Source organism: Mastigoproctus giganteus, chromosome 12 (genome assembly GCF_048544385.1).
Source record: "Mastigoproctus giganteus isolate SK-2022 chromosome 12, ASM4854438v1, whole genome shotgun sequence".
Lineage (NCBI taxonomy): Eukaryota > Metazoa > Arthropoda > Arachnida > Uropygi > Thelyphonidae > Mastigoproctus > Mastigoproctus giganteus.
Window position 1 is genome coordinate 98845204 of NC_143586.1, and position 25330 is coordinate 98870533.

The 25330-nt window shown below is 36.5% G+C and overlaps 1 protein-coding gene across 1 annotated transcript in view; it reads left to right on the forward strand.

The window, feature by feature from the left end:
* LOC150077294 (condensin-2 complex subunit H2-like) overlaps positions 1-25330 on the forward strand; it is a 482911-nt gene that overhangs the window by 285363 nt on the left and 172218 nt on the right. Inside the window, exon 10 of the mRNA XM_090385846.1 lies at positions 7562-7683. Within this exon, the coding sequence (XP_090241972.1) occupies positions 7562-7683 (122 nt within the window). The remainder of the gene's footprint in view (positions 1-7561; positions 7684-25330) is intronic.

Consider the following 25330-nt stretch of genomic DNA (forward strand, 5'->3'; position numbering starts at 1 on the left):
ACCTTTTATCTGTGACTAATAAGTTGCCTGCAACTGGTATACGGGAATCAACAAAGTACCACAAATTATCATTAAATGTTTGAGCCCATATCTAAGTGGGCCCCTCCTAGTAATTTTTAATACCATATTAAAAGGAGAATTTTTCCCTCCAATATGGAACGTGTATTCTGTTAGGCCACTCCCAAAAGTTTCCCAGCCAATTGAAGCCAGGTACTTTAGATCCATCTCTCATTCCTCGTTTTTATTGAAATTGCTTTAAAAAAACAGTACTGAAAACATTACCATGCACATTTTCCCTCACAGGGCTCAGCAAATTCATTATTCTTTGCAAAACAGATCAACAGTTAGTAACCTGATTATGATTATCAATGCCATCGTTGAATCATTTGAGGAGAAGGAAGAAATGGCAATCACATATCTTGATCTACAAGCTGCATTTGATAGTGTTCACATCTGAGCTTTGCTTAAGCTCTTTCGAAATTATTATCACATCACAGGCAAAGTACTGAAGTTTCTGACATCCCTTCTTCAGAATAGAACCATCGAAATGGCCATAGGAAAGCAAAGGTGTACTAGACAAATACAAGCAGGCATTCCACAATGAGGAGTCCTGTCTGGAATTCTTTTCACGGCTATCATCTACCTACCAACACACAATAGAACAAATATGATATCATATGCGCATGATTTAAAGATCTTAACAATAATAAATTTGACCGATGAAGCAAAAGACACCATAGTAACAATGAACAAGACCTTATCAGAAGTACAGCAGTACCTCACAAAATTTGACCTACAAGTGAAACCTGAGAAATCTGCCATCATGGTATTCGCTAGATGACTTTCATCAACCGGTGCAATACCACCATTTTGCTTAGTGGAGGCTTGAAGTGGTGGAACCCATGTTTAGTCTCCAGAGCTAAGTAGTAGTAGTAGTAGTGGCATGTGATGCAAGAAAGCAACTGTATGAGCTTATGCAGCATCAGCCAAAAAAATAAATAAATAATAAAAAAAAAATAAAATAAATAAAATAAAATAAAAAAAATCACACCATTCCCTCCAAATGCCTGTCCAGTTCCTCCTTAAATTTATTTAAACTGGCAACTTCCACAACGACAGATGGAAGTTTCCAGATTTCCGACAGATTCCAGCAAATAACCACCCGCTGGCAAAGGCAAATTTCCGCACATCTATTCTACATCTGTCTTTTCTTAATTTGAATTTATGCCCCCTTAGGTTCGTAATCTGAACAAGTGGAAGGATCCCATCAGAATTCAGCTTTGTCAACCCATTCAAGGCCTTATATACCTCAATCAGATCACCGCGCAGGTGCCTAGTCTCCAGCCACTTCAATTTGCAGAACTTAAGCCTCTCTTGGTAAGAGGATCCCTTCATTCCCCTCACCAGTCTTGTTGCCCTTCTCTGTATACGCTCAAGTAAATCTACATCCTTCCTAAAATGAGGCCGCCAGACCTGTACGCAGTACTCAAGGCGTGGCCTGACCATTGCCTTATACAGAGGGACAATCACCTCCTTCTCCCTGCTAGCAAAACTCCATGACCTGCCCTGGCAGCCTGTCTGCATTGCTCAGAAAACTTCATATCTGACTGCACAATTACTCTCAGGTCTTTTTCATTTTCTACCACCTTAAGTGTAGAACCACACAGTTGGTACGTTTCTCTGTGGTTACTTCTACTCATATGCAGTACTTTGCATTTGTCAAGGTTAAACTTCAGTTGCCACTTCTTAGCCCATCTGCCCAAATTATCTAGATCCTGTTGCAGTAGCACACTGCCATTGCTGTATTAACAACCCTGCCAACCTTTGTATCATCTGCAAACTTCGACACTAAGCCTGATATACCTTCATCAATATCATTGATAAATATACAAAACAACAGTGGACCCAACACCGAACCCTGTGGGACTCCACTAATAACATTAGTCCATGAAGAGCAGCACCCATTGATTACCACCCTCTGTCTTCTCCCACTTAACCATCCTTTTATCCATTGTAGCAACTTACCCTTAATACCATTCTGCTCCAATTTGTACAATAGTCTTCCATGTGCAACAGTATCAAAAGCTTTCCTGAAATCCAAATATATGATATCAAAATTATTTTTTGCATCCAGTTCCTTTGTAACCATATCATAACAGAACAGAAGTTATACTCACAGGTCTATAATCACTTGTGTCAGCCTTTGATCCTCCTTTGTGAATTGGGGTCACATTTGAACATCTCCCGTCTATGGGTAGCTCCCCTGAGTCCAAGAAAGCTCTCATAATTATGGCTAAGGGTTTGCTTACTTCCTTTGCTGCCTCCATCAGTAATGTGGAGCATTGCTCATGGTAGCCTCGGCACCTTTGCAGCCTCCATGAGCTGCCTCCAGATGAGCAAATGTGGCCCCAGTTCACAAATGGGGATCAAAGGATGACTTGAGTAATTGCAGACCTGTTAGTTTAAATTCTCTTCCTGGGAAAATAATGGAGTCACTGGTTAAAGAAGCACTGCAGGATCCTCTAGACAAGACTGCAGTTATATAGTTCAGAAATAGCATTGTTAAGGGCAAGTACTGTGATATGGTCACAAAGGAATTGGAAGCAAAAAATAATTTTGATATCATATACTTGGATTTCAGGAAAGTTTCGATACTTTTGCACTACTGTAAAATTGGAGCAGTATGGCATTAAAGATAAGTTGCTACAATGAATAAAATGGAAAGTTGAGTGAAGACAGAGGGTGGTAATTAGGGCTTGCATAAAACCGAGAAATTTCAAAACCGAGTTTAACCGAAGTTTACTCTTAAAACTGGTTTTAAAACCGATTTTCTCAGACTTAGGGAAAATAATTAAAAGCTTATAACACAGGTATTTATTTTATCTTGGGTAGATTGTACAAATTGTAATCAAATCTTTTAAACAAAATCTATCACCTCTTATAGTAAAAAAAATAAAAAAATTAAAATGCTCCAAAAAAGTAACCATCTTGAGATTATACAAAATTACAAATTGTATTCAAATCCTTTGAATAAAAACTATCTTCTCGTGTAGTAAACAAAAAATAATAAGCCCTATAATAATAAATAAATAAAACTAATGTGAAAAAAAACAGCTTGGGGAAATTACTTTACTATTTATTGCTCAGCTTTTTTGTGAAAATGATCCTTTAAAAAACACAGTATATTAAGCATTTTTCCTGATAGACTTGACCTTATTTTTGTGTTAAAGAGACCAGTGATCGAAAACACTCTCAGATTGGACACTTGTTGGTTTAATGGTCAGCAGTGCTCTATAAACTTTCTCCAGCTTTTCACTTCTACTGCTAGTTGCCTCCAAAATTTTAAATTCTTTGCTGATTTCCAATTCACTCAGATATTTTGAAGGCTCTTCTGTTAATCTCTTTATTACACTATCATACTCTCCCATGAGTGTATCTCCAACATCGGAACTAGATGAGTCTTTGTTTTCTTCTAAAAGAACAGTTCGTTTATTTTCAGTTTCTTCATTCAACGCTAAGACTCCTTTGGAATGTTTTGCAAATAATCTCTGATAAATCTCTTCAGCATGCTTTTTCAAAACTTGCTTACTTGGAACATCAAAAGTTCTTGAACCTGAATCTTCTTTCCTAAACTTTTTGGGGTTGTGTAGATAGCTCAGCAAAGCCACAGTTGGGCAATTTCGTCTTGCATTGTAACGCTGAAAAAGGCTTTGGTGAAACTTTAAAGCAAATGGGTTTTCTGTTGTATCAAGTTTATCTGTTGAAGACTCTGCTTTAAGTAAGTCTGTATCTTCTGAGGTTATAGCCTTCAGAATCATTTCAACTGGTCGCAAAGTTTCACATAGCATTTCAAGTGTTTTCCAGTCATCGTCAGACACAGCTTCAGTTGACAGTACTGCACATAGAGCATTTGGAATGCAATTTTTCAATTTCAAAAATCTCTCAATCATATAGAATGTGCTATCTCATCTAGTCTTGCAATCTAATATAAGTTTATATTCTTTCCCATTAAATTTTGCTTTAACAAAATTTTGTAATGTCATTTTTGGTAGGCGATTTTCGAAAAAGCTTGCAAATTTTTCTGACTTTGTTAATAGTTTGTGCAATATTGGCCATTGGATTGAAGAAACAAATGAGCTCATCGGTAAAGTTGGTTTGATAAAGCATGCCTTGCTCTCTTTCTTCAACTTCTTCATCATCACTACTTTCTTCATTATTTTCATTTTCTTCATTGTCTTTGGGAGACTCAGAGACTGTGGCACCATAATTGATTGCTTTTTCATAAAGTACCTCTATAACTGACAGATGTATACAATGGGCTATACATTGTTGATGATTAGGCTTAATTTTCTTGCCAAACTTAATCATCATTGCTGCTCCATCGGTGGTGCAGGCAACAATATCCTCATCCAAGTTCAAACCAAATTCCTCAAGTGTCCATTCACAATTTGCTCAGTTCTTCTGCTATCAAGTGAACCATTAATCTCAATAAGACCTAACAACCAATGATTGTCTTTTGAATGCACATTTGTATTCATATACCTTTTATTTTGTATAGACATATATTCGTCTAGAATCAGTGAATACCGTGCACCCAAAACCAATGAATTTTTGAAATGCTGAATGAGTTCTTCTTTCTTAGTTTTATAATAATTCAGAACCATATTTTTAATTCCATTCACTGAGGCTGATGGTAATTTATTGTATTTATTTCTCTGAAGGTGAAGGCTTGATTGTATAAACTCACTCTTGGCAATTGAATTAAAATAAAATCCATCTAAAGCAGTTAATTTTGAAATCTCTTCTTCCATCGATTTTTTAACGATAAAGTTTTCTAATGTTCTTACCATTTTTATGGGAGGTTCACTGTTATCTTGTTTAATGTCGATCTGATTCATTTTCCTTAAATGCAACATCAAAGATGATGCAGATCCTCCAGACGACTTCATTATCTTCTGTCATTTCAAACATTGTGCTTCATCTTTGCTTTTTCGAGCAAAATAATTCCATACATTTGATTTCATCTTAGACATATTAAGAGTAATAAATATTAATTAGTAGAAATTTATATCACCGACAATTTTAAATAAAAATATTGAAGATAACAAAGGCACAATACTATGAGTCACGCCCGCAAGCACTGAATGAAGAGTCTAAATGAGGCAAGTTTCAAAATTTTCACGAAAGAAATTTTTTATTTATTTACTTGCAATTTTTTTCCCAGTTAAATCTATTGTATTTTCAAAATTACATAAAAGCTAAATTTGGTGAAGCTGCTTTTTGGAGAACATTTCATCGCAAATTTAATAGGAATAAAGAAGCAAAAAACTTTCTACGATTGAAATTTGATGCAGTATTCAGCGAATCTGTTTCTAGTGGGTAACCATCAATAAGACGCGTTCCATAACTTGCCTGGCGAACAAGATAGATGGAACGGAGAAATGTTGAGCATTTTCTTTTACACTATCGCTCCGACTCACTCAGTCATAAATGAGTGAGTCAGAGATAAAAGGTACCCCTCCTAGATTTGGGCCACTTGCCCATGAGATTTGTACCTAAACATAAAATAAAATAAAAAACATGTTTAAAACGTAAAACAGTTGAACGATCCAGACAAACGAACAAACAAAAGAAAATGTGCCTAACAAAAAACTATATTCGAGGGCTAACTAAAAAAATATTAGAATCCGGTTTTAGAAGCTCGGTTTTGGTTTTAACAACTCAGTATGAAAACCGGATTTAACCGGTTTATAAAACCGGTTTGCAAGCCCTAGTGGTAATCAGTGGACACTGCTCTTTGTGGACCTAAAGTTATTAGTGAATTCCCCCAGGTTTCAGTGTTGGGCCCATTGTTGTTTGTATATTTATCAATATTGATGAAGGTATATCCGGCTTAATGTCGAAGTTTGTTGATGATATACAGGTTGACAAGGTTGTTAATGACAGTAATGACAGTATACTACTGCAACAGGATCTATAAAAGTTGGACAGACGGGCTGAGAAGTAGCAACTGAAGTTTAACATTGACAGATGCAAAATAGTGCATATATAACTGTGCAGTCAGATATGAAGTTTTCTGAGTTAACAGACACTGCCAGAACAGGTCATGAGATCTTCATGATACACAGGAATTTTTCTTGTAGGGATGAAGAGGTGATTATCTCTTTGTATAAGACAATGATGAGGCCACACCTTGAGTACTGCATACTGGTCTGGAGGCCTTATTTTAGGAAGGATGTAGAGTTGCTAGAATAAGTTCAGAGCAGGTTAGTAAGATTAGTGAAGGGAACGAAGGGGCCTCTTACCAAGAAAGGCTTAAGTTCTTAAAATTTCCACATCTGTGAGATGATCTAATTGAGGTGTATAAGGCTGAATGGGTTGAGCATCCATCATTGCTGATGGATGCTCAACCCATTCTTTCTCTTGCTCAGATTATGAACCTGAGGGGACATAAATTCAAATTGAGGAAAAGCAGTAGTAGATTAGATGTGCAGAAATTTGCCATTATCCAGCAGGTAGTTGATTGCTGAAACAAACTTTCGTCTGTCGTTGTGGCAGTTGATAGCTTAACTAAATCCATGGAAGAACTGGACAAACGGTTAAACAAATGGATATGTGAAATGGGATTTTTTTTTGACTGATGCTGTATAAGCTTGCTTTCTTGCATCATATGCTGTATAATGTAAGCTTGCTTTCTTGCATCATATGCCTCTGCTAATGCTAAAGATTCAAAGTGAATACAGGCAGCCAAGATAAAGAGAAAATTGAAAAAATCTGGAAAATGCTGTATTAAAAAGACAATAAATTACAAGAATATGGCGATAAAATATGAGCATAGGTATACTTTATCACCATAATAAGTGAACTTGTTAATGAAATCATGGGAACAGTAACTCCTCTTGTGCCATAAATAAATTATGATCAGAAACTGCTATAATAAAATAAGGTAAATAAGTATATAAATTATAGCTCTCCAACCTGCCATTGATGGCAGATCAGAGGACCACACAATACTTGCTGTGCCAATTTAAAATTGTTACCCAGAACCACAGTTACAGTTGCATTTGGTTTGGGATTTATGCTAGATTTTTTTTCTTGATATATGGTGCTTTATTGTATTTGTTTCTGTAATTTCAGACTGTGAGATGTCATCTAAAAAGTTTATTTTTGCAAGAATTTACTTGAAAATTTGAATTCATTGGCAGTATACAATAAACAATGCTTTCCTCTACTTTATAAAATAAAACTGCCATAAAAATTTATCATTGTATGCTACCTTTGATTTTTGTTAATATTTTCTTATTCACTTTATTTCACTTATTTTCATTTGAGTACTATAATTTATTTATTTATTATTATTATGCGTAGTTTACAATTGGACAATTCGAAAGTTCACACTTTTCATTAAGAAAAAGGCAATTTTAGTTTTGATGAGCAATATCCACAAAACAGCAACCAGATATATATATTTTTTTATTTTTTTTTATTTATTTATTTTTTGTTTATTTGTTTATTTTATTTAGAAACCAAATAAATTGTAAAGTGAAACACAATATTGCAGGTTATCCACCAGATTACAAAATGTGCTCAAATCCACTCAAATTACCTGAAATATCTGCACTCGATACAATTTGGTGCACAGAACTAAAGAAACGCAAAGAAACCCTGAAGAAATTGAAGCTGGTAGGTTTGCATTTTACTTACTTGCAGTTAGGTTTCTTGAGTATAAAAATGATCTATTCAAAGCATTTTAGGTCTATATTAAAGTGTTCAGAAAGTTTATCTTCTGAAATTTTTAAATACATTTTGCTAGAAAGCTGCAAAAGTAAAAATATTTTTTTAGAAAGTTTCTCTGTTCTGATCAGCTGGAAATAAAAATCTGACAAATTTTATAGCAAAGCTTATATATTGTAAATTCTTCTGAGATTATTTTAACCTATTGACAATTGCCTGAAATCACATGCAAGGCTTTTCTAGGATTGTTTATGCATTATCGCCTTATTCAATAGACTTCTTGAATTTTAAATAAAAAAAAACTGGCAAAAAAATTACCCTTAGAAAGCATTAAAAGTTACTCTAAAGTGAATGGTATGATAGTCAAGTGAAATCAGTGAAAAAAAAAAAAAGGGGGAGGAGGCTAGAAATGATCCCTGCACAACTGAGAAAGATCTTCTGGATTATGTCTCATTTAGAATGAACGAGGAATTTAACAGCATATTCTATAAAATGAAACATTCTGAAATTTAAAGTGAGTAGCAGTTCTGAGGAAACTGCTTTATTAAATTGTAAAGCTCTTGTTTATACGCCAACACAACTACTAGGTCAGAGGAGTTTATATTAAATCATGAATACAATCACTAATCATTTTTAGCAGTCATGCATGCTTGAATCTGGTCTACTCAAAGAGTGTTTGCTACTATACTCTTGCCCCCAACCACTCAGCTGTATCAGGCTGATAGAAAGTAGATGGCAATCCCATCACTAAATGAATGTACTGGCCTTAATGTGGTAATATAATTTATTGAAAACACATAAAGGATATTACCACAATCTATGATTTATGTGTTGAAGCTAAGGCATGATTGACAATATAAGGCACATATAGTCATGCAGACATACATATAGTTGCTATATAAATGGAAGGATGGAGGAAAATTAGATGTACCGATCTTTCATAAATATGAATATTTGAGATTTCAGATTTTATATTCACTGGTCATACATATCACCAGTGAAATATTTAGTTTCCTCTTAATTACAAAATTGATTATTTGATTTAATACCAATATATTAAAAATGGGTTGTGCTTTCCACTGGGAATAAGTAACAATAGCCTTCTCCACTGGAGAGGTGTTGATTATTTGAGGTAGTGCAATATCAGGCAACTCATTGTGAAGGTATTCACAATATGAGATACAATAAAGTGATGCCATTTCAGTGATTCACTTAAGTACAAATATGATGCTAATGCACTAACCTGTCACTTTACCAACATATTAGTATTAGTATTAATAGTGGGCAAATGATGCAAGAAGCAAGCTTATACAGTATCAGCCAAAAAAAAAACATTTCACTTATCTGGGATGGATAAGCGAATGAACAGAATGTTCAATAGTTTGTCTAGTTGGTCTTTAAATTTATTCAAACTATCCACTTCCACAACGATGGATGGAAACATCCATCGTTGGTTGGTTGGTTGGTTGGTTGGTTGGTTGGTTGGTTGGTTGGTTGGTTGGTTGGTTGGTTGGTTGGTTGGTTGGTTGGTTGGTTGGTTGGTTGGTTGGTTGGTTGGTTGGTTGGTTGGTTGGTTGGTTGGTTGGTTGGTTGGTTGGTTGGTTGGTTGGTTGGTTGGTTGGTTGGTTGGTTGGTTGGTTGGTTGGTTGGTTGGTTGGTTGGTTGGTTGGTTGGTTGGTTGGTTGGTTGGTTGGTTGGTTGGTTGGTTGGTTGGTTGGTTGGTTGGTTGGTTGGTTGGTTGGTTGGTTGGTTGGTTGGTTGGTTGGTTGGTTGGTTGGTTGGTTGGTTGGTTGGTTGGTTGGTTGGTTGGTTGGTTGGTTGGTTGGTTGGTTGGTTGGTTGGTTGGTTGGTTGGTTGGTTGGTTGGTTGGTTGGTTGGTTGGTTGGTTGGTTGGTTGGTTGGTTGGTTGGTTGGTTGGTTGGTTGGTTGGTTGGTTGGTTGGTTGGTTGGTTGGTTGGTTGGTTGGTTGGTTGGTTGGTTGGTTGGTTGGTTGGTTGGTTGGTTGGTTGGTTGGTTGGTTGGTTGGTTGGTTGGTTGGTTGGTTGGTTGGTTGGTTGGTTGGTTGGTTGGTTGGTTGGTTGGTTGGTTGGTTGGTTGGTTGGTTGGTTGGTTGGTTGGTTGGTTGGTTGGTTGGTTGGTTGGTTGGTTGGTTGGTTGGTTGGTTGGTTGGTTGGTTGGTTGGTTGGTTGGTTGGTTGGTTGGTTGGTTGGTTGGTTGGTTGGTTGGTTGGTTGGTTGGTTGGTTGGTTGGTTGGTTGGTTGGTTGGTTGGTTGGTTGGTTGGTTGGTTGGTTGGTTGGTTGGTTGGTTGGTTGGTTGGTTGGTTGGTTGGTTGGTTGGTTGGTTGGTTGGTTGGTTGGTTGGTTGGTTGGTTGGTTGGTTGGTTGGTTGGTTGGTTGGTTGGTTGGTTGGTTGGTTGGTTGGTTGGTTGGTTGGTTGGTTGGTTGGTTGGTTGGTTGGTTGGTTGGTTGGTTGGTTGGTTGGTTGGTTGGTTGGTTGGTTGGTTGGTTGGAAACATCCTGCAGTCATCCACCAGTTGGCTGAAGACAACTTCTTCACATCTGTTCGGCAACTATCCTTCCTCAGTTTGAATTTATGTCTCCTCATGTGCATAGTCTAAGCAAGAGATAGAATTCCATCAGCATTGAGTTTGCTCAATCCATTCAAAGCTTTAAACACCTCAACCAGATCACCTCACAGATTCTTAGTCTCCAGACACTAAAAACTGTAGAACTTAAGCCTTCTTGGTAAGAGCACACCTTTGTTCCCCTCACTAATCTTGTTGCCCTTTGTACCTATTTCACCAGCTCTACTTCCTTCCTTCCTAAAATGAGCCCTTCAATATGCAGTACTGAAGATGTGACCTGACCATTGCCTTATACAGTGGGATAATCACCTCATCATCCATGCTAGCAAAATTCCTGCATGTTAGACAAAACCTCATAAGCAATCCTGGAAAGCTTTCTGCACAGCTCATAGAACTTAATATCAGACTGCACAGTTATGCCTTACCTGCAGGTACTTTTCATTTTTCACTACCCCGAGTGCAGTACCACACAACTGGTACATTAGTCTGGGAATACAGCTACCCATATACAGTACTTGCATTTGTTTCTGAGAAATGGCAAACTTCATTTGCCATTTCTCAGCCCATCTGCCTAATTTTTCTAGATCTTATTGCAAAAGCATACCTTCATTACTGTCACCACCACCTTGCCAATCTTTGTATCATTTACAAACTTAGACATTAAGCCTGATATATACCTTCATAAATACCATTAATAAATACAGAAAACAACAATGGGCCCAACACCAAACCCTCTGGGAGTCCACTAATACATTAGTCCATGAAGAGCAGTGTCCATTGATAACTGTTCTCTGTTTTCTCCCACTCAGCCATCCCTTTATCCATAACATAACTTTCCCCTAACGCCACACTGCACCAATCTGTACAGCAGTCTTTTATGTGCAACATTATCAAAAGCTTTCCATAAATACACATATATAATATCAAAATGTTTTTTACATGCAGTTCCTCGGTCACTGTATCATAGTAATTTATGAAATTTGTTTTTTTTTTTTTTTAATTTGTTTTTTTTATTATTAGAACCCATACTTAGTACCATGCTTGGGTTTGAAGGTTGAGTATACGAAAGAAGATATTTGTTGACATTGGACTTGAACTTCTGTAGACTGTAATTTTCAGGAAATACGTATGAAGGAAGGTTGTTCCAGAAAACTGCAGTTGAATGAATAAACGAGGAAGATGAAAAGTTGGTTCTCTGAATTTGAAGTTGGACAGGAAACTGTTTTTAAAGAGAGAGCGGGAATTATAGAAGCCAATTCAGAAGAACAGTGCCCATGGAAGTATCTAAATTTGTTTTTTTTTTTTTTTTAATTTGTTTTTTTTTATTATTAGAACCCATACTTAGTACCGTGCTTGGGTTTGAAGGTTGAGTATACGAAAGAAGATATTTGTTGACATTGGACTTGAACTTCTGTAGACTGTAATTTTCAGGAAATACGTATGAAGGAAGGTTGTTCCAGAAAACTGCAGTTGACTGAATAAACGAGGAAGATGAAAAGTTGGTTCTCTGAATTTGAAGTTGGACAGGAAACTGTTTTTAAAGAGAGAGCGGGAATTATAGAAGCCAATTCAGAAGAACAGTGCCCATGGAAGTATCTATAGAAGAGGCAAGCAGCAGAAACAGACAGCGAATGGAGAGACTCTGTTATTCTTCTTTAATTAACCTAACTGCCCTCGTCTGAATGGAATCAAGAAGCCTGAGAGAGGTTTTGCGGGCACCATCCCAGATGTGGGAACAATATTCCATGGCAGGGCGGATTTGCAATTTATACAGAGTGAGCAGCTGTTTGGAAGAAAAGTAAAGGCGAGAGCGAAAGAGAAAAACAAGTTTTTTAGATGCAGAGGAAGCAGTATTTGTAATGTGCTTGTGCCAAGAGAGATTAGAAGTCAGGGTAATCCCCAAAAGAGATATATCATTTTGTCTAGAAATCGGAGTGTCACTAAAGATAAGAGCAGAAGAATAGGAGCAGAAGAATCCTTTTTGCGAGATATAAGACAGACTGAGTTTTAGAAGGGTTGAAATCAACTAAGTTGTCTTTGCCCCACTGGAGAATTACCTGAAGATAGGCATTTAAGGAATTGGTAGCAAATTTTTGAAAAATTGAAGCTGATTAAGTAGGACAAGGTTTCTCAAAATGGAAAGTGGAATGCAATGTGCTATCATCAGCAAAACTATGGATAGGATTTCCAGTCAATGGAAGAAGGTCATTAATATACAAGAGGAAAAGAGTGGGGGAAAGAACTGAACCTTGGGGGACACTGGCATTAGTGGAGAAGTTAGAAGACAGAGAGCCATCTACCATCACCCTCAGTGAGCGATCAGAGAGAAAACTGGATAACCAATTACTAAAAACAGTTGGCAAACCATAAGATGGAACCTTGTTTAGAAGACCTTTATGCCAAACACGATCAAAAGCTTTTCATGTCAAGAGCAACTACTTGTGTTTCACCGAGCCTTTCCATTAAATTAGTCCATAAATGGGTAACATAAGCCAGAATATCACCAGTGGATCGACACTAACGGAATCCATACTGGCGATCGTTGATCAGATGGAAGGTTTCTATGTTGTTTAGCAGTTGGCGGTTAATTGATTTCTCCATTACTTTAGAAAGAGTAGAAGTAATTGCAATGGGACGATAATTGGATGGGTGGGGTTTGTCACCCTTTTTAGGAACTGGCTGGATATGAGCAAATTTCCAAGCAGAAGGAAAAACATCTTTGGAATAAGAAAGTGAAAAGAGGTGGCAAAGAATAGGAGTAAGTTCAGGAGCACAGGTTTTGAGAACAATTGGAGAAATACTATCGGGACCTGGAGCTTTCTTAGCATCAAGATTCGTCAAAATCCTTCTGACATCCTTTTGACGGAAGACCACAGGAGGCATTGAATGGAGCGTGTTGGGAATGGTGGGAGGTGTTTTACCAAAATAATTAATATATGGGTTGGAAGAAAAATGGGATGCTAGCAGGTCAGCTTTATCCTTGGCTGAAGTGACAACAGAACCATCTGGTTTTGACAGAGGTGGGAGCAGAGATGGGCAAAAGTTATGGCCAATAGCTTTGGCAAGGGACCAGAATGCTCGGCTACCATTAGGGCAAGAAGCAAGTTTTCTACTCTTAGCCTGTTCAAACTCTAATTTGGACTGATTAATAACGGCTTTACAATTGTTGCAAGCTTTGGTATAGGCAGAAAATGAAACTGAAGAATTAGAAACAAGCCAATTACGATATGCAACATTCTTCTCTTGAACAGCCTTAGCACATTTATTGGAAATCCAAGGTTTAGATAAAAGATGAGATTTTAAATTACAGTGTGGAATTAAGTTTTCCATTCGTAGAAGAATAATTTCACTGACAAGATCTGAGCAAACGTTGACATCAGAAGTTTTGAAACATTAATCCGACCAACGAAAAGAAGAAAAGAAATCTTGCAGGTCATCCCATTTTGCATTCTTGTAATGCCAAACAACACGAGGTTGGGAATAGCCATGAGATAAAGGCTCAATCGGAGAAGAGATAATCACCAAGTTGTGATCTGAAGTGCCTAAAGGATTTCTAAGTACACTTCAACTGTGTTCTTAGAAGGGTTGTTTGTGAGAAAAAGATCAAGCGTATTGGCTGTATGATTAGGATTGTCCGGTATTCTTGTAGGTAAAACAATCTGTGCAAGGTCATTAGTAATTGCAAAAGCCTCAGCATCTTGACCAGCTGGGTTGGTGTGACTAGAAAACGGAAGCCACCTGGAGTTGTGAACATTAAAATCACCAAGGAAAATTACCTCACTGTTAGGAAAGTTGCACTGGAGAAAGTCAAGTTGCAAAGAGAGGAAGTCAAAGAGCTCCAAGTGATTAGTGGAGTTGGGAGAACAGTAGAGACAGCAGATGAATTTTACACAATAAGGTAGAGAGAGATTTTAAGCCAGAGAAGATCAAAGAGAGTAGATTCCAAATTGCCAAGTCTCTGACAGGGAATATCAGAACGGACTTATGTACAAGTACCACCTTTGAGGTGAAAGGAATCATACAGCGAATAATTTGGGCATCTGAGATGAGGAGTAGTTGAATCAACTGATAACTGAGATTCTGTCAGAAAAAGTACATGGGGTTTGGCAGACTGCAAGTGGAAATGGACATCGTTAAAATTAGAATTGAGACCACGTATATTTGTGAAATGATTTAGGAAGTGCTTGGGAGGTTTAGATCTTTTCGCAGATAAGCTTGCTCTATTAGTTTGACAATTCATGGTGTATTCAATAGTAAGAATAAATGGGTGGGTATGAAGCAACGAAATTTTTGGATAATGCATACACATGGTAAGAATATACCCAGATCCTTGACATAACGTGGCCTCGACAATGCTCCCCACATACACACTACTCGGACTCCATCCAGTCACTATCTGGCAGAGTAGAGGTAGCAAGATTGTACACTAGCTGATCCGGAAGCCTCCTAAAGAGTTACCAATAGGTTCGGTCCAGTATACTAACTAGCGGCCGGCCTGCAAACACTGTTTTAGAGATGTACCTTCAAAATATAAGGAATATTGGATCTCGCCACAATGTTCATCCTAACCTTAAAAGTCATCAGTCATACTGCATGATGGAAGAGATAGGAAAGGGTTGGCCGGAACTTAGCTCTAGAGACTAAACATGGGTTCCATCACTTCAAGCCTCCAATAAGCAAAGTGGTGGTATTGCACTGGTTGATGAGAGTCATCTACCACCTAATACTGCCTGATAACATAGAGGGAAGAAATTCCTCCATGTGGTGTGGGCACCACACCTCGACCTCTGCTTACGTTGGTTCACAACAGGGTGATCACCCACGGTATGCTTGTGCATGGAGGTTATACTCAGGATTACTAACAGCCCCACCATCGTGAAGGTGCAAGCAGAGGATTTGGCTATCACAGACTATCCAGACTTTGCTGAAATTGTGTCCTCTTGACTTGAATGTTACCCGAATATCAGTTCCATCAGCGTTTTAGACTCCCAGATAGCAAGTGCAGCTTGTCTGGCATATCTGAGAGAATGTCTGTGACAACCTCAAGGACTAAACAAGACTGCTCTTGGTTATACAAGACTGCTCCTTATCAGATCCATGCTGTGATTGCAGTATAATAGCATGCATGTCCATTTGGCCCTGCATTCCTTCTGTAACCAGATATTCCATTATTTTCCATGGAACAGATGTTACGTTAACAGGTCTGTAATTACTCATGTCACCTTTTGATCTCGTTTATCAGTTGTGGATACATTTGCACATCTCCAGTCCTTCCTGAAATCTAAATATATGATGTCAAAATTGTTTTCTGCATCTAGTTCCTTTCTCACTGTCAGAGTTTCCAATCAAACTGGTCAGACGAGATCTCCCCCTAAGAAAATCCTTGCTGTGACAGAAATATAACTGCACTCTTGTCCCCATTACTACTTTAATTAGTGACTCCTTTATTTTCCCTGGAACAGAAGTTAAGCTAATCTATAATTACTCACGTCACCCTTTAATCCCATTTGTGAACTGAGGATACATTTGCACATGTCCAGTCCCCAGGAACCTCCCATTAATCCAAAGATTCTCTTATAAATATGACTAACGGTTTGCTTACCTCCTTTGCCATCTCCCTTAATATAATTGGATAGATCCCATCCACCATTTTTTATGTTTAACTTCAAATTTCTCTTCCACTTTCATCTCAGTTATCACAAAATTATTTATCTCCCTGTTAGAATGTGATAAATGTCTGGCATCCCCCTTCTTAAAGAATCCCCCATGTGTGAATGGGACACCTCCATAGCCAGGTGGGAAGAAGCAGCAGTGCGTCGCACACGCTTCTTGATGCAGACCGGGGTTTGAGCCCGTCACCACCAAATATGGAGGATGCGGAAAGGTCAGGAAAAACCAAAACAACAAACAACAGACAACATGTGTGAATGTCGGTACAAAATACCCATTCAGTTCATCAACAGTTAACCCATAGACATTAAGTTGCCCAATATGATTCAACCCCTTCCTTCTTCTCTTAATGTAAATAAAAAAGTCTTTGCTGCTTTCTTGGCAGTCTTTTCCAGAGACTTCTTTTAATCTGCCTTGGCCTGCCTAACCTCCCTTTTATCTTGATTGTAGACTAGTTTATATCTACCATAGGCTTCTGTATCACCTGATAATTTAGATGCATCCCATACATCTTTATTCCCTGCTATGTGTCTCAGTAGTTCCCCTGACATCCATTTAGGTCTAAGCCTTGAACTGTATTTTATAGTATTGGTATGAAAAGCCTAATAGCTTCTATAATCATTTCACTGAATGCTTCCTATTTAGAATTTGTTGTTGGTAACAACATTAGTTGGTCCCATTGTATAGATTTCAAAAACTGTCTGAGACCACTGCAGACATTGCCCTTCCCCTTGATGGTAGTTACATCTTTAAGTAAATCTCATATCAGTACATTGATTTATTTATTCCGACACATTATAGAAAGTATATGGTGCTCTATTATCCCCAATATCATTCTAACAAAGGATCCAAACTGCATCAAAAACTTAACCACGCAGGAATCAATAGCAGATAGTGTCCAAAGAAATTTCAGTGGTTAAAAGAAAAAGGTGGGGCATCAATTTTAAGAGATGAAAATATAATAAATTGAACTATTTCTTGGGCTCATTTACCTGGAAAAACTAGAATATACTTTTGTACGTGAGTTCATTATGAGAAATATTTAAGGAATTGATCCTGGAAGCCACAAATGTTTCATTGGAGAAGTTCTGCAGAAAGTTCCCAAAATTAATTAAAGAGATTGATTTAAATTGAGCAAAAGAAAAAAACGTGGGAGTTGCAGAATATCTCTAGATACCAATTTATGAATGTTATCAATGCACGCACGCACGCACGCACACACACACACACACACACACGTGTGTATGTGTGTGTGTGTAGGCACGTGTGCTCTATGACAGTTTCTATCAGAATTGGCACAAATCAGTTATGTCATGCTCATCACAGAGATGATCTGGGCATAACTGAAATTCTGGTTTGATCTGACTTTTTCTCACATCAGAAGGATACTTGTATAGATAACTTAAAATATGTATAGAAAATGAAAAAAAATATTTCTATGCTTAGTTTTAATGAAATTCGAAAGAACTCAATAAATCTTTATAGGAGAGTCAGACAAAATATCATGAAAATCTATTCACCAGGAGCTGATTTATCAAACAACACAGTAGTAATGTCAAGGTTGAAAAGATAAAATTTTTTGCATTTTGGGTGATTAATATTATGCCTAAAAAATTAACAGAGAAGATGTATTTTTAATGGTAGAGGGAAGGTACTCGGTTATATTGAGTTTGGTCTGTAGCTCATTTTCATTCTTTGGGGGGTTGACAAGAAAGGTGGGGGGGAAGTCTGTTTGAAACATCTGTGAAATGTATCCTCTGCAGTGTGAAGTAGAAAATGACTAGTATATTTTAATAATACTTATTAATATTTATTTGATCAAGTTGACCTTGTGGCAAAAAGAATAGCAAATTAGTTGAGTTAATGTGGAACTGGAGAGCAAGTTTCGAATGTATAAGGATTATCCAGGAATTTAAAAGTGACATTAGATAAGAGAAAGGTAAAATTAATATTCTAAAATCTAGGAGTACCTGTGAATAATTTTTTCAGTATCTCAATCAGCACAGTATTTACATTTTTTATTACTTTGAGATTTAGTGCAAAAAAAAGCTATACTCTGCAAGGTCAAGAATGGTAGACCATTTCTTCTCTCTTATAAATTTTGCTCAAGCATATTAAAATAGAGTTCTGTGTTCATGCCGAATAGATTGTTTCTATTGCCCAAATTGGCTTTTGTTTTCGACTAAAGTTCCAGTACTGAAATTTTATTTAACAAATATATTTACAGGTTTTTACACATTTGATATTCACACATCAAATTTTTCAAAATAATGACTTTGAATATTTATCAATTTTTTTGACTATATAATTGCAAAAAAAGTGTTTGTTGTAGCTGCCCATAACTTCACCTTCAGCACATTAACAAACCAGTGGAGATCGTGAACAGTGAAAAGAGAAGGGGGAACAAAATATCAGCTGTCAGATTCTGTGGAAGTAGGCTAATGTACATTCAACTCATTATAAGAACACCATCTTTCATCATACTGTAAAATAGCCACTTCCAGAATAGGGTGTATGTGGGTTCCACGATTGCAATTAATGTTGGAACCTGCCACAGCTATATGGAGTACCTCCATCCAGGAGCGATTACAAGAATCATGTACATGGTCCAGAATTTTAACATTGGAACATGGGTTACAATTAATGTACTGCTGACACCAGTAATGCTCAGCAACAGCAGGGCAGCCCACTTAACTGACACTCCCCTCCTTAAAAATAATGTCTGATGCCTACGGCACATTCCAGTGTGTGGCGGGCACTGGGCCAGCTTACATAGTACACCATGCCTACCTGTCGAGTTATATGCTTCTCGAGTGGGGAGTTGTGCATTTGTTCTATACCATGTGTGCACCAGTAAAATTATTTGTTATTTTAAGTACATTACATAATTTAATAAAATATTACATAAATTACATACAAGTTAGTGCAATAGCATCATTTCTGTACTTAAGTAGTTACGAATTGGCATCATTAAGTATATCTCATATTGAGTTACATGATATTACACTACCTCAAATAAGTAATGCTTCATCCTAGGAGAAGACTATTGTTACTTATTCTCAGCAGATACCACTATCCATATGGCACTGTTTCGGAGCTTATTGGCTCCTCATCCACAGGTGGACAGGTACCCTAGTGTTGCAATGATGACAACCTGGGGCTCTAGCCCTAAATTGCAATTTAATCTGAATTGCCTTACATCTTCAGGCAGCTCTCATATTGTGGAGTTATACTTCACAACTGGGTTTTCATCATTGCAACACCAGGGTACCTGCCCCCCACCGATGAGGAGCCAATAAGCTCTAAAATGGTGCCGTATGGGTGGTGGTATCAGCCGAGAAAAAGTAACAATAGTCTTCTCCTGTGGTGAAGTGTTACTTATTCGAGGTAGTGCAATATCATGGTAACTCTTCGTGAAGGTATTCACATATATGTAATATACTAAAATGATACCAATTTGTAACTACTTTAAGTAGTTGGCTACGTACACAAATTATGCTATTGCACTAACTTCTGCATAAGTTAACTTCTTTCACAACCTGAGGCTATAGCCCTAAATTATAATATAATATTACATAAATTAATTAAATATGGGTGAGAAAAGAAAGAGCTGCTGTTTTTTCTGTGAAAACTAAGTTGGATGTTCTGTAAAGGCTCAATACAAGTGAATCTCTAAAAAAAATTGCGTGAATTATGTGTGAATGAGACCAACTGTAAAAGATTGGAAAAAATCTAGAAGATTTTTGTGCTCAGTTTGTTTCACAAGGTTCATTGTTAAGTTCTCATTCCACTTTAAAGAAACCAAAATTAGAGATAGTAGACAATGCATTATGGCTGTGGCTTATGCAAGACAGATAACGTGGAACTCTATTCAGTGGACTCAAATTATCGTAGCATCAAAGAAAAGGCCTTGGTCTTCCATAAAAAGATTGATGTTACAGAAGGTTTTGTAACAAGTTTCTTTCTTTGTTGTAGGGTTTTAGGTGCATCAGCAACGAAGGCCATATTGCACCATTATGTATTGTATGTAAATTGCATATGTTCTGTGATCGATTTTATTTTCTGTTTACTCGATGAAAACCGAAATTTCGGGAGAAAAAAACCATGCTATCCTTGCCTGAGACTTACTAACTCAGCCACATTGAGAAAAAGGTGCATAAAAATTCCTCATGTCATTGATGCGATTTGTACTCAGGTACCCAGGTAATATACTAAATTGCATTTTAGTATATTACTTGGTGTGGGGTGGTTGGAAATTCTACCAACTGTGCTACCCATGAGGACTTTGTAACAAGTGATGGTTGACTTGGATGCGAGAAAAATTGCCATCATATTCATGTATTCAATATTAGTGGGGAGAAATTATCCACTGAACAGCCTGCTGCTGAAAAATTTACAGATTTAAAATCATTTATCAACGAGGAAAATTTGATTGGAGAACAATTCTACAATATGCATGAAACAGACCTAAATTAAAAGATGTTACTTACAAAAAAGGAAGGCAAAAAAAGCTAGGCTGCGCATCAGGATACAAAAAATCCAAAGAGAAAGAGAGTGAAGAGAGCCACAATTATCTGCCTGCAGCAATACAACTTGAACTCACAGATTGCTATTTTTATTATTGGAAAGTCAACTAATCCCAGAAATTTTCAAAATATTAATTATTCATCTTTACCAAGTTTGCTGCCATGCAGAAAAACCAACATGGATGGACTCTGCATTATTCATTTTTTTTTTTTTTTTTTTTTAATTTGTACCTTGTCTTAAAGAAACACTTTAAGAAAATAAACTTACCTGAAAAGTTTATTCTCTTCCTGGATGACACTTTTTTCATATCCTGGTTGGGAGAAGGTGAAGAATGGAACATCCATGATCCATCCTAAGATTCAAGGGCTCTCGAATGCTCCAAGAGACAAACAAACAAAACTGAATTAAAAAGTTTTTGAATTCAATTTTGGAGGGAAAAAAAAAAAAAAAAAAGATATAAATGTAGCTCTTTTAGAATTGTTAAAATTTATGAACATCAAAGATGTATTTACAACGTAGCCTTAGCATAGAATGCTAAGGCTACATTCTATCAAATCATGGAGAAAATTTTGGCCTGCTACTGACAGCACTAGCAAACTACACAAACTACACAAACTCCAGACTACACAAAGATAAAAAAAAAAAAAAAAAAAGAAGCTTATTTTATTAATTGATTTCAGGCAAATTAAAGGTTCCTAAGATTTATAACAAAAAAAAAAACATACAACAATGGATTCAACACTGTTTTCCAACAAATCATCAATTTGTTAGAAAACGAAATTATGGATAATGCAGACATTGTTCACACTGTGATGAAAGCAGATAGATCCAGATATGAAACAGAAGTGGTTGAATCAAACCCAGTCCAGAATTTCTCATATAGCTATCAAAAATGCCCTAGATAGTGGTTACTTTATATTGAACAACAGCCTGATTCAACAATCAGTGATGTGATGTTTATTTAAAAAAAAAAAAAAAAAAAAATGGAGGTCTATGATGCCAAACATCACAATTCATCATCTAAACCAGGTTTCTCAATTGGGGGGCAATATTTCCCCCAAGGGGACAAAAATTGGTTTTTTGGGGGGCAAAAAATCGTGGGTATTACAATGGTTTGTGGCCCTCCAAAGTCAATCCCAGGTGGGTTTGACTTTGGAGGGCCACAAACTTCTGTGAGTGACATGGACTATGAGAGTTAAATAAAAATTGTTTATATTTTATTATTTAATTCTTTGTAGTTATCCAACCCACAATCAATCATATCAAGTGCTGAAAAGAAAAAGTGTCGACAGTATCTGGATGACTAGCTAGCTTATGGCTTTATTGAAAACCCATTCAACTCAAGACAGTCTATGTGACTTATGCGTAATAGTTCTTTTTCAAATGAGGTTATGAAACCATCAAGACTTTTAGATCACTTAAAAAGGAAACATCCTGATAAAGTTGGTAAACATATTGAATATTTTAAAATTTAAAACAGAATTTTGAGCAACGTAACACTGTTACTTCCTTATTTAAGAAGAACACAAAAACAAATGACATTGGAATGATTGTGTCTTATAAAATTAGAGAAATCATTGCAAAAACTGGTAGTGCTCATACAGTTGCTGTGACTGTGATATGACCTGCATTAGAGACTAATTTCAACAGTGATGCATCAAAATCCTTCCAGTATTTTAAAAGCATCGCCATTGAGCAACGATGCAATTCGAAGACGAATCAATAAGATATCAGTTAACATTGAAGAGCAGCTAATTGACAAACTAGAAACAAGAAAATTTTCTATTCAGATTGATGAATCCACAGTTACTGACAATAAGGTCCTTCCAATGGCATATGCTTGTTATTTTGATGATGATTGTAAATAGCAAGAAGAAATGTTTGTAAAATGTATATAAACTGACTGTACTGAAGCATCCATTTTTGCTGCTGTAAAAACATGGTTTGATGAAAAATTAGTACCATTAGAAAATTTGGTATCCTGTTCCATTGATAGTGCTACCTCCATAAACAAAGGTTTATAGCCCACCTGAAGAAAGTATGTTCTTGCAGTACACTGCATTGTGCACCGATGTTATCTGGTTGCAAAAAATATTAGTCCAGTTCTTTATCAATCTCTCAGTATAGTTAACCATCAATAAAAAAAAGTCATGTAGCAAATATGATCAACTTTGCAGAAAATTTTGTATTGATAATGAAGAACAGTATGTGAGGCTTCTTTTACAGAAGTCCGATGGCTTTCTAAAGGAAACTGTCTAACAAGATTTATATACCTTTTTGATATGAAAATTAGTTTCTTAGAAAGCGAAGAAGACAGATTTAGAAAAGGAGATCAGCAAACATAAAAACAACATATACTATAAGGCTTGAATTTTTCAAAAACTTAATGAAGTATCACTTCAACTTCAAGGGAAATTAATTATGGTGATAAATGCTTATTGAAAGCCTTCACTGAACAATTGGAAATATTTGAAAGCATTTTAATGAGAAAACAATATCATGGTATGCAAGAGTTAGCTGAAATCAATGAATCTCTCACTGAGAATTAACTTAAGAATTATTCAGATCATTTCTGTTCTTTAAAAGGTGAATTGAAAAATAGATTTCCAGATATATTTTCTTTTGAAGTGAAGCCATGAATGTTAGATCCAATTGGATGTAATGCCGGGCCTGCTAGTGAAGAAATTCCAGAACTCATTGAATTAAAATGTAACAAAGAATGCAAATATAAATTTGAAAAAGGTGGAATGGCTGAGTTGTAGGTATCAAAAACAACTAAACTTCTTTATCTAACAATGTGGTCTGAAATGGCCAAAGAACTGCTTTGTTTTCCAACATCTTATATGGTTGAAAGTGGTTTTAGTTCAGTAAATAAAATATTAACAAAGGAAAGAAACAGAATTGATATATGTTCAAGAGGAGACATTAGAATTAAACTTATTAACATCATACAGAACACTGAACTTTTTTAGATAAGAAGCATCAGGCTCAGGGATCTCATTGAATAAAAATGGTAAATATAAAGTATTGATCTTTTAAAATTTCAATTGGGGAGGGTGTGATTATGAAAAATAATTGTCTAAAAAAGCTCTTTGGGGGCAATAATTAAGAAAAGGTCGAGAAACACTGATCTAAACAGATTAAAATAACTGATTTTACAAAAATGGATATACGTGTAAATGTGTTAAGTAAAAACAAAAGAACAAGTAAATACATGGGGTATAAATTTATTAGGATATGAAAATAATTCTAACATTACTTTACCCTTAAACCTTTCGATCCAATTTCTTTTTCTTCATTGGCGACCAATTCTCTGAATGGAAGATGTCAAACATCATTTATTGAATTGACATTTTGTCTCCAGGTAGTAAAGGTAACAACATCTTGCATCCTTTGTCACTATTGTTTTTATATATCCTGAAACAGGATCCCAAATTTTAATCAGTTATTTTGAAAGTAACTCTTTTTGCAATCTAATCTGCTGTTATAAACTTGGAACAAAGAAATTGCATAATCTTTTCATGCCTAAAATACCAAATATCATGGCTTGGCAACTACCATGTGAGACTAACTTGAGAACATGTCTTAAAATTCTTATTTAAAAGTCAATCTGTATATTGGATCTAATGTAGGAGGTAAGTTTTTTTTTATTTGCTGATGCATAAGGTTTCTCACAATTTTCCATCATTATTACCCAATGATATTGCATTCATCTTTGATATGGTTTTACTATTCAAATGTCTTGCCTCTTTATAAAGCCTATTGTCCCTAAAAGGTGATGTTGCACACGTTGGATCTAATGACATCAAGAGCAGATCTGCAGACTTACAAATACCGGTCAATGCTGAAAAAAAATTGGGAATTAGGGTTGAATTTGAAAGTGTCTCCAATTCTGCCCAAACACGTAGTAGGGAGAGTATAATGAGAGCCATGTCAATCAGTTCATCCCTGGAGAGATTATGCAGGGCTCATGGGGCAGAATTTTTCTCAGTGTGGTCTGTGCTAGTTAATAGGAGAGACTACTTCTACAAGGATGGGATGCACTTGAATAGAAAGGGTGCAAAAATATTTGCTAATGCTATCGAGGCAGTGTTAGGTGGGTCGGAAAACTGCTAGCTTTGAGGGGATATACTGTTAATCTAGTCAGAACAGATTAACAATAGCTGCAGTCAGAGGTGAAAGTGATTCTTGCAGTGCTCCTATTGGACTGAACAGCAGCCTGTATAACAAGATGCTAGGGATTTCAGGAATTGCTGGGAGGCATCAAGGAACAAGTAAATACATGGGCTGTGTTAAGCTAACTAATAGTAAGAACAGCTGCATGTATACTTGCATGTACACCGATGCTAGGAGTATAGTAAATAAATTTGATGAATTTGAAGTGTTGGTCAAGACATCAAAGGTGGATATTGTTGGGATATCAGAGACATGGGGGTCAACAGATATAAGGAATGCAGAATTTGAATTTGGGAAGTATAATGTGTACAGAAAGGAAAGACAGGGTAGGAAAGGAGGAGGGATTATGCTGTTATTAAGAAACATAAAATCTAGGGTAGTGCATTCAGTTTCAATTGGATGCATTACCTGGGTGTACAGTGCAATGTTGTCAGTTTGGTGTGACATAAGCTTGGGGAAGCAAAAATGAGGTAGGTGTGTGTTATAGGCCTCTGACTCTGATGAGTACAAAGAACAACTGTACAGAGAAATAGAGGGCCATTAAATCAGAATGTCTTAAAATGGAGAATTTTAACTTACCAAATATTGACTGGAACTTGTGGATAGGTCACTTACACACTAGCAAGACTTTTGTGGAT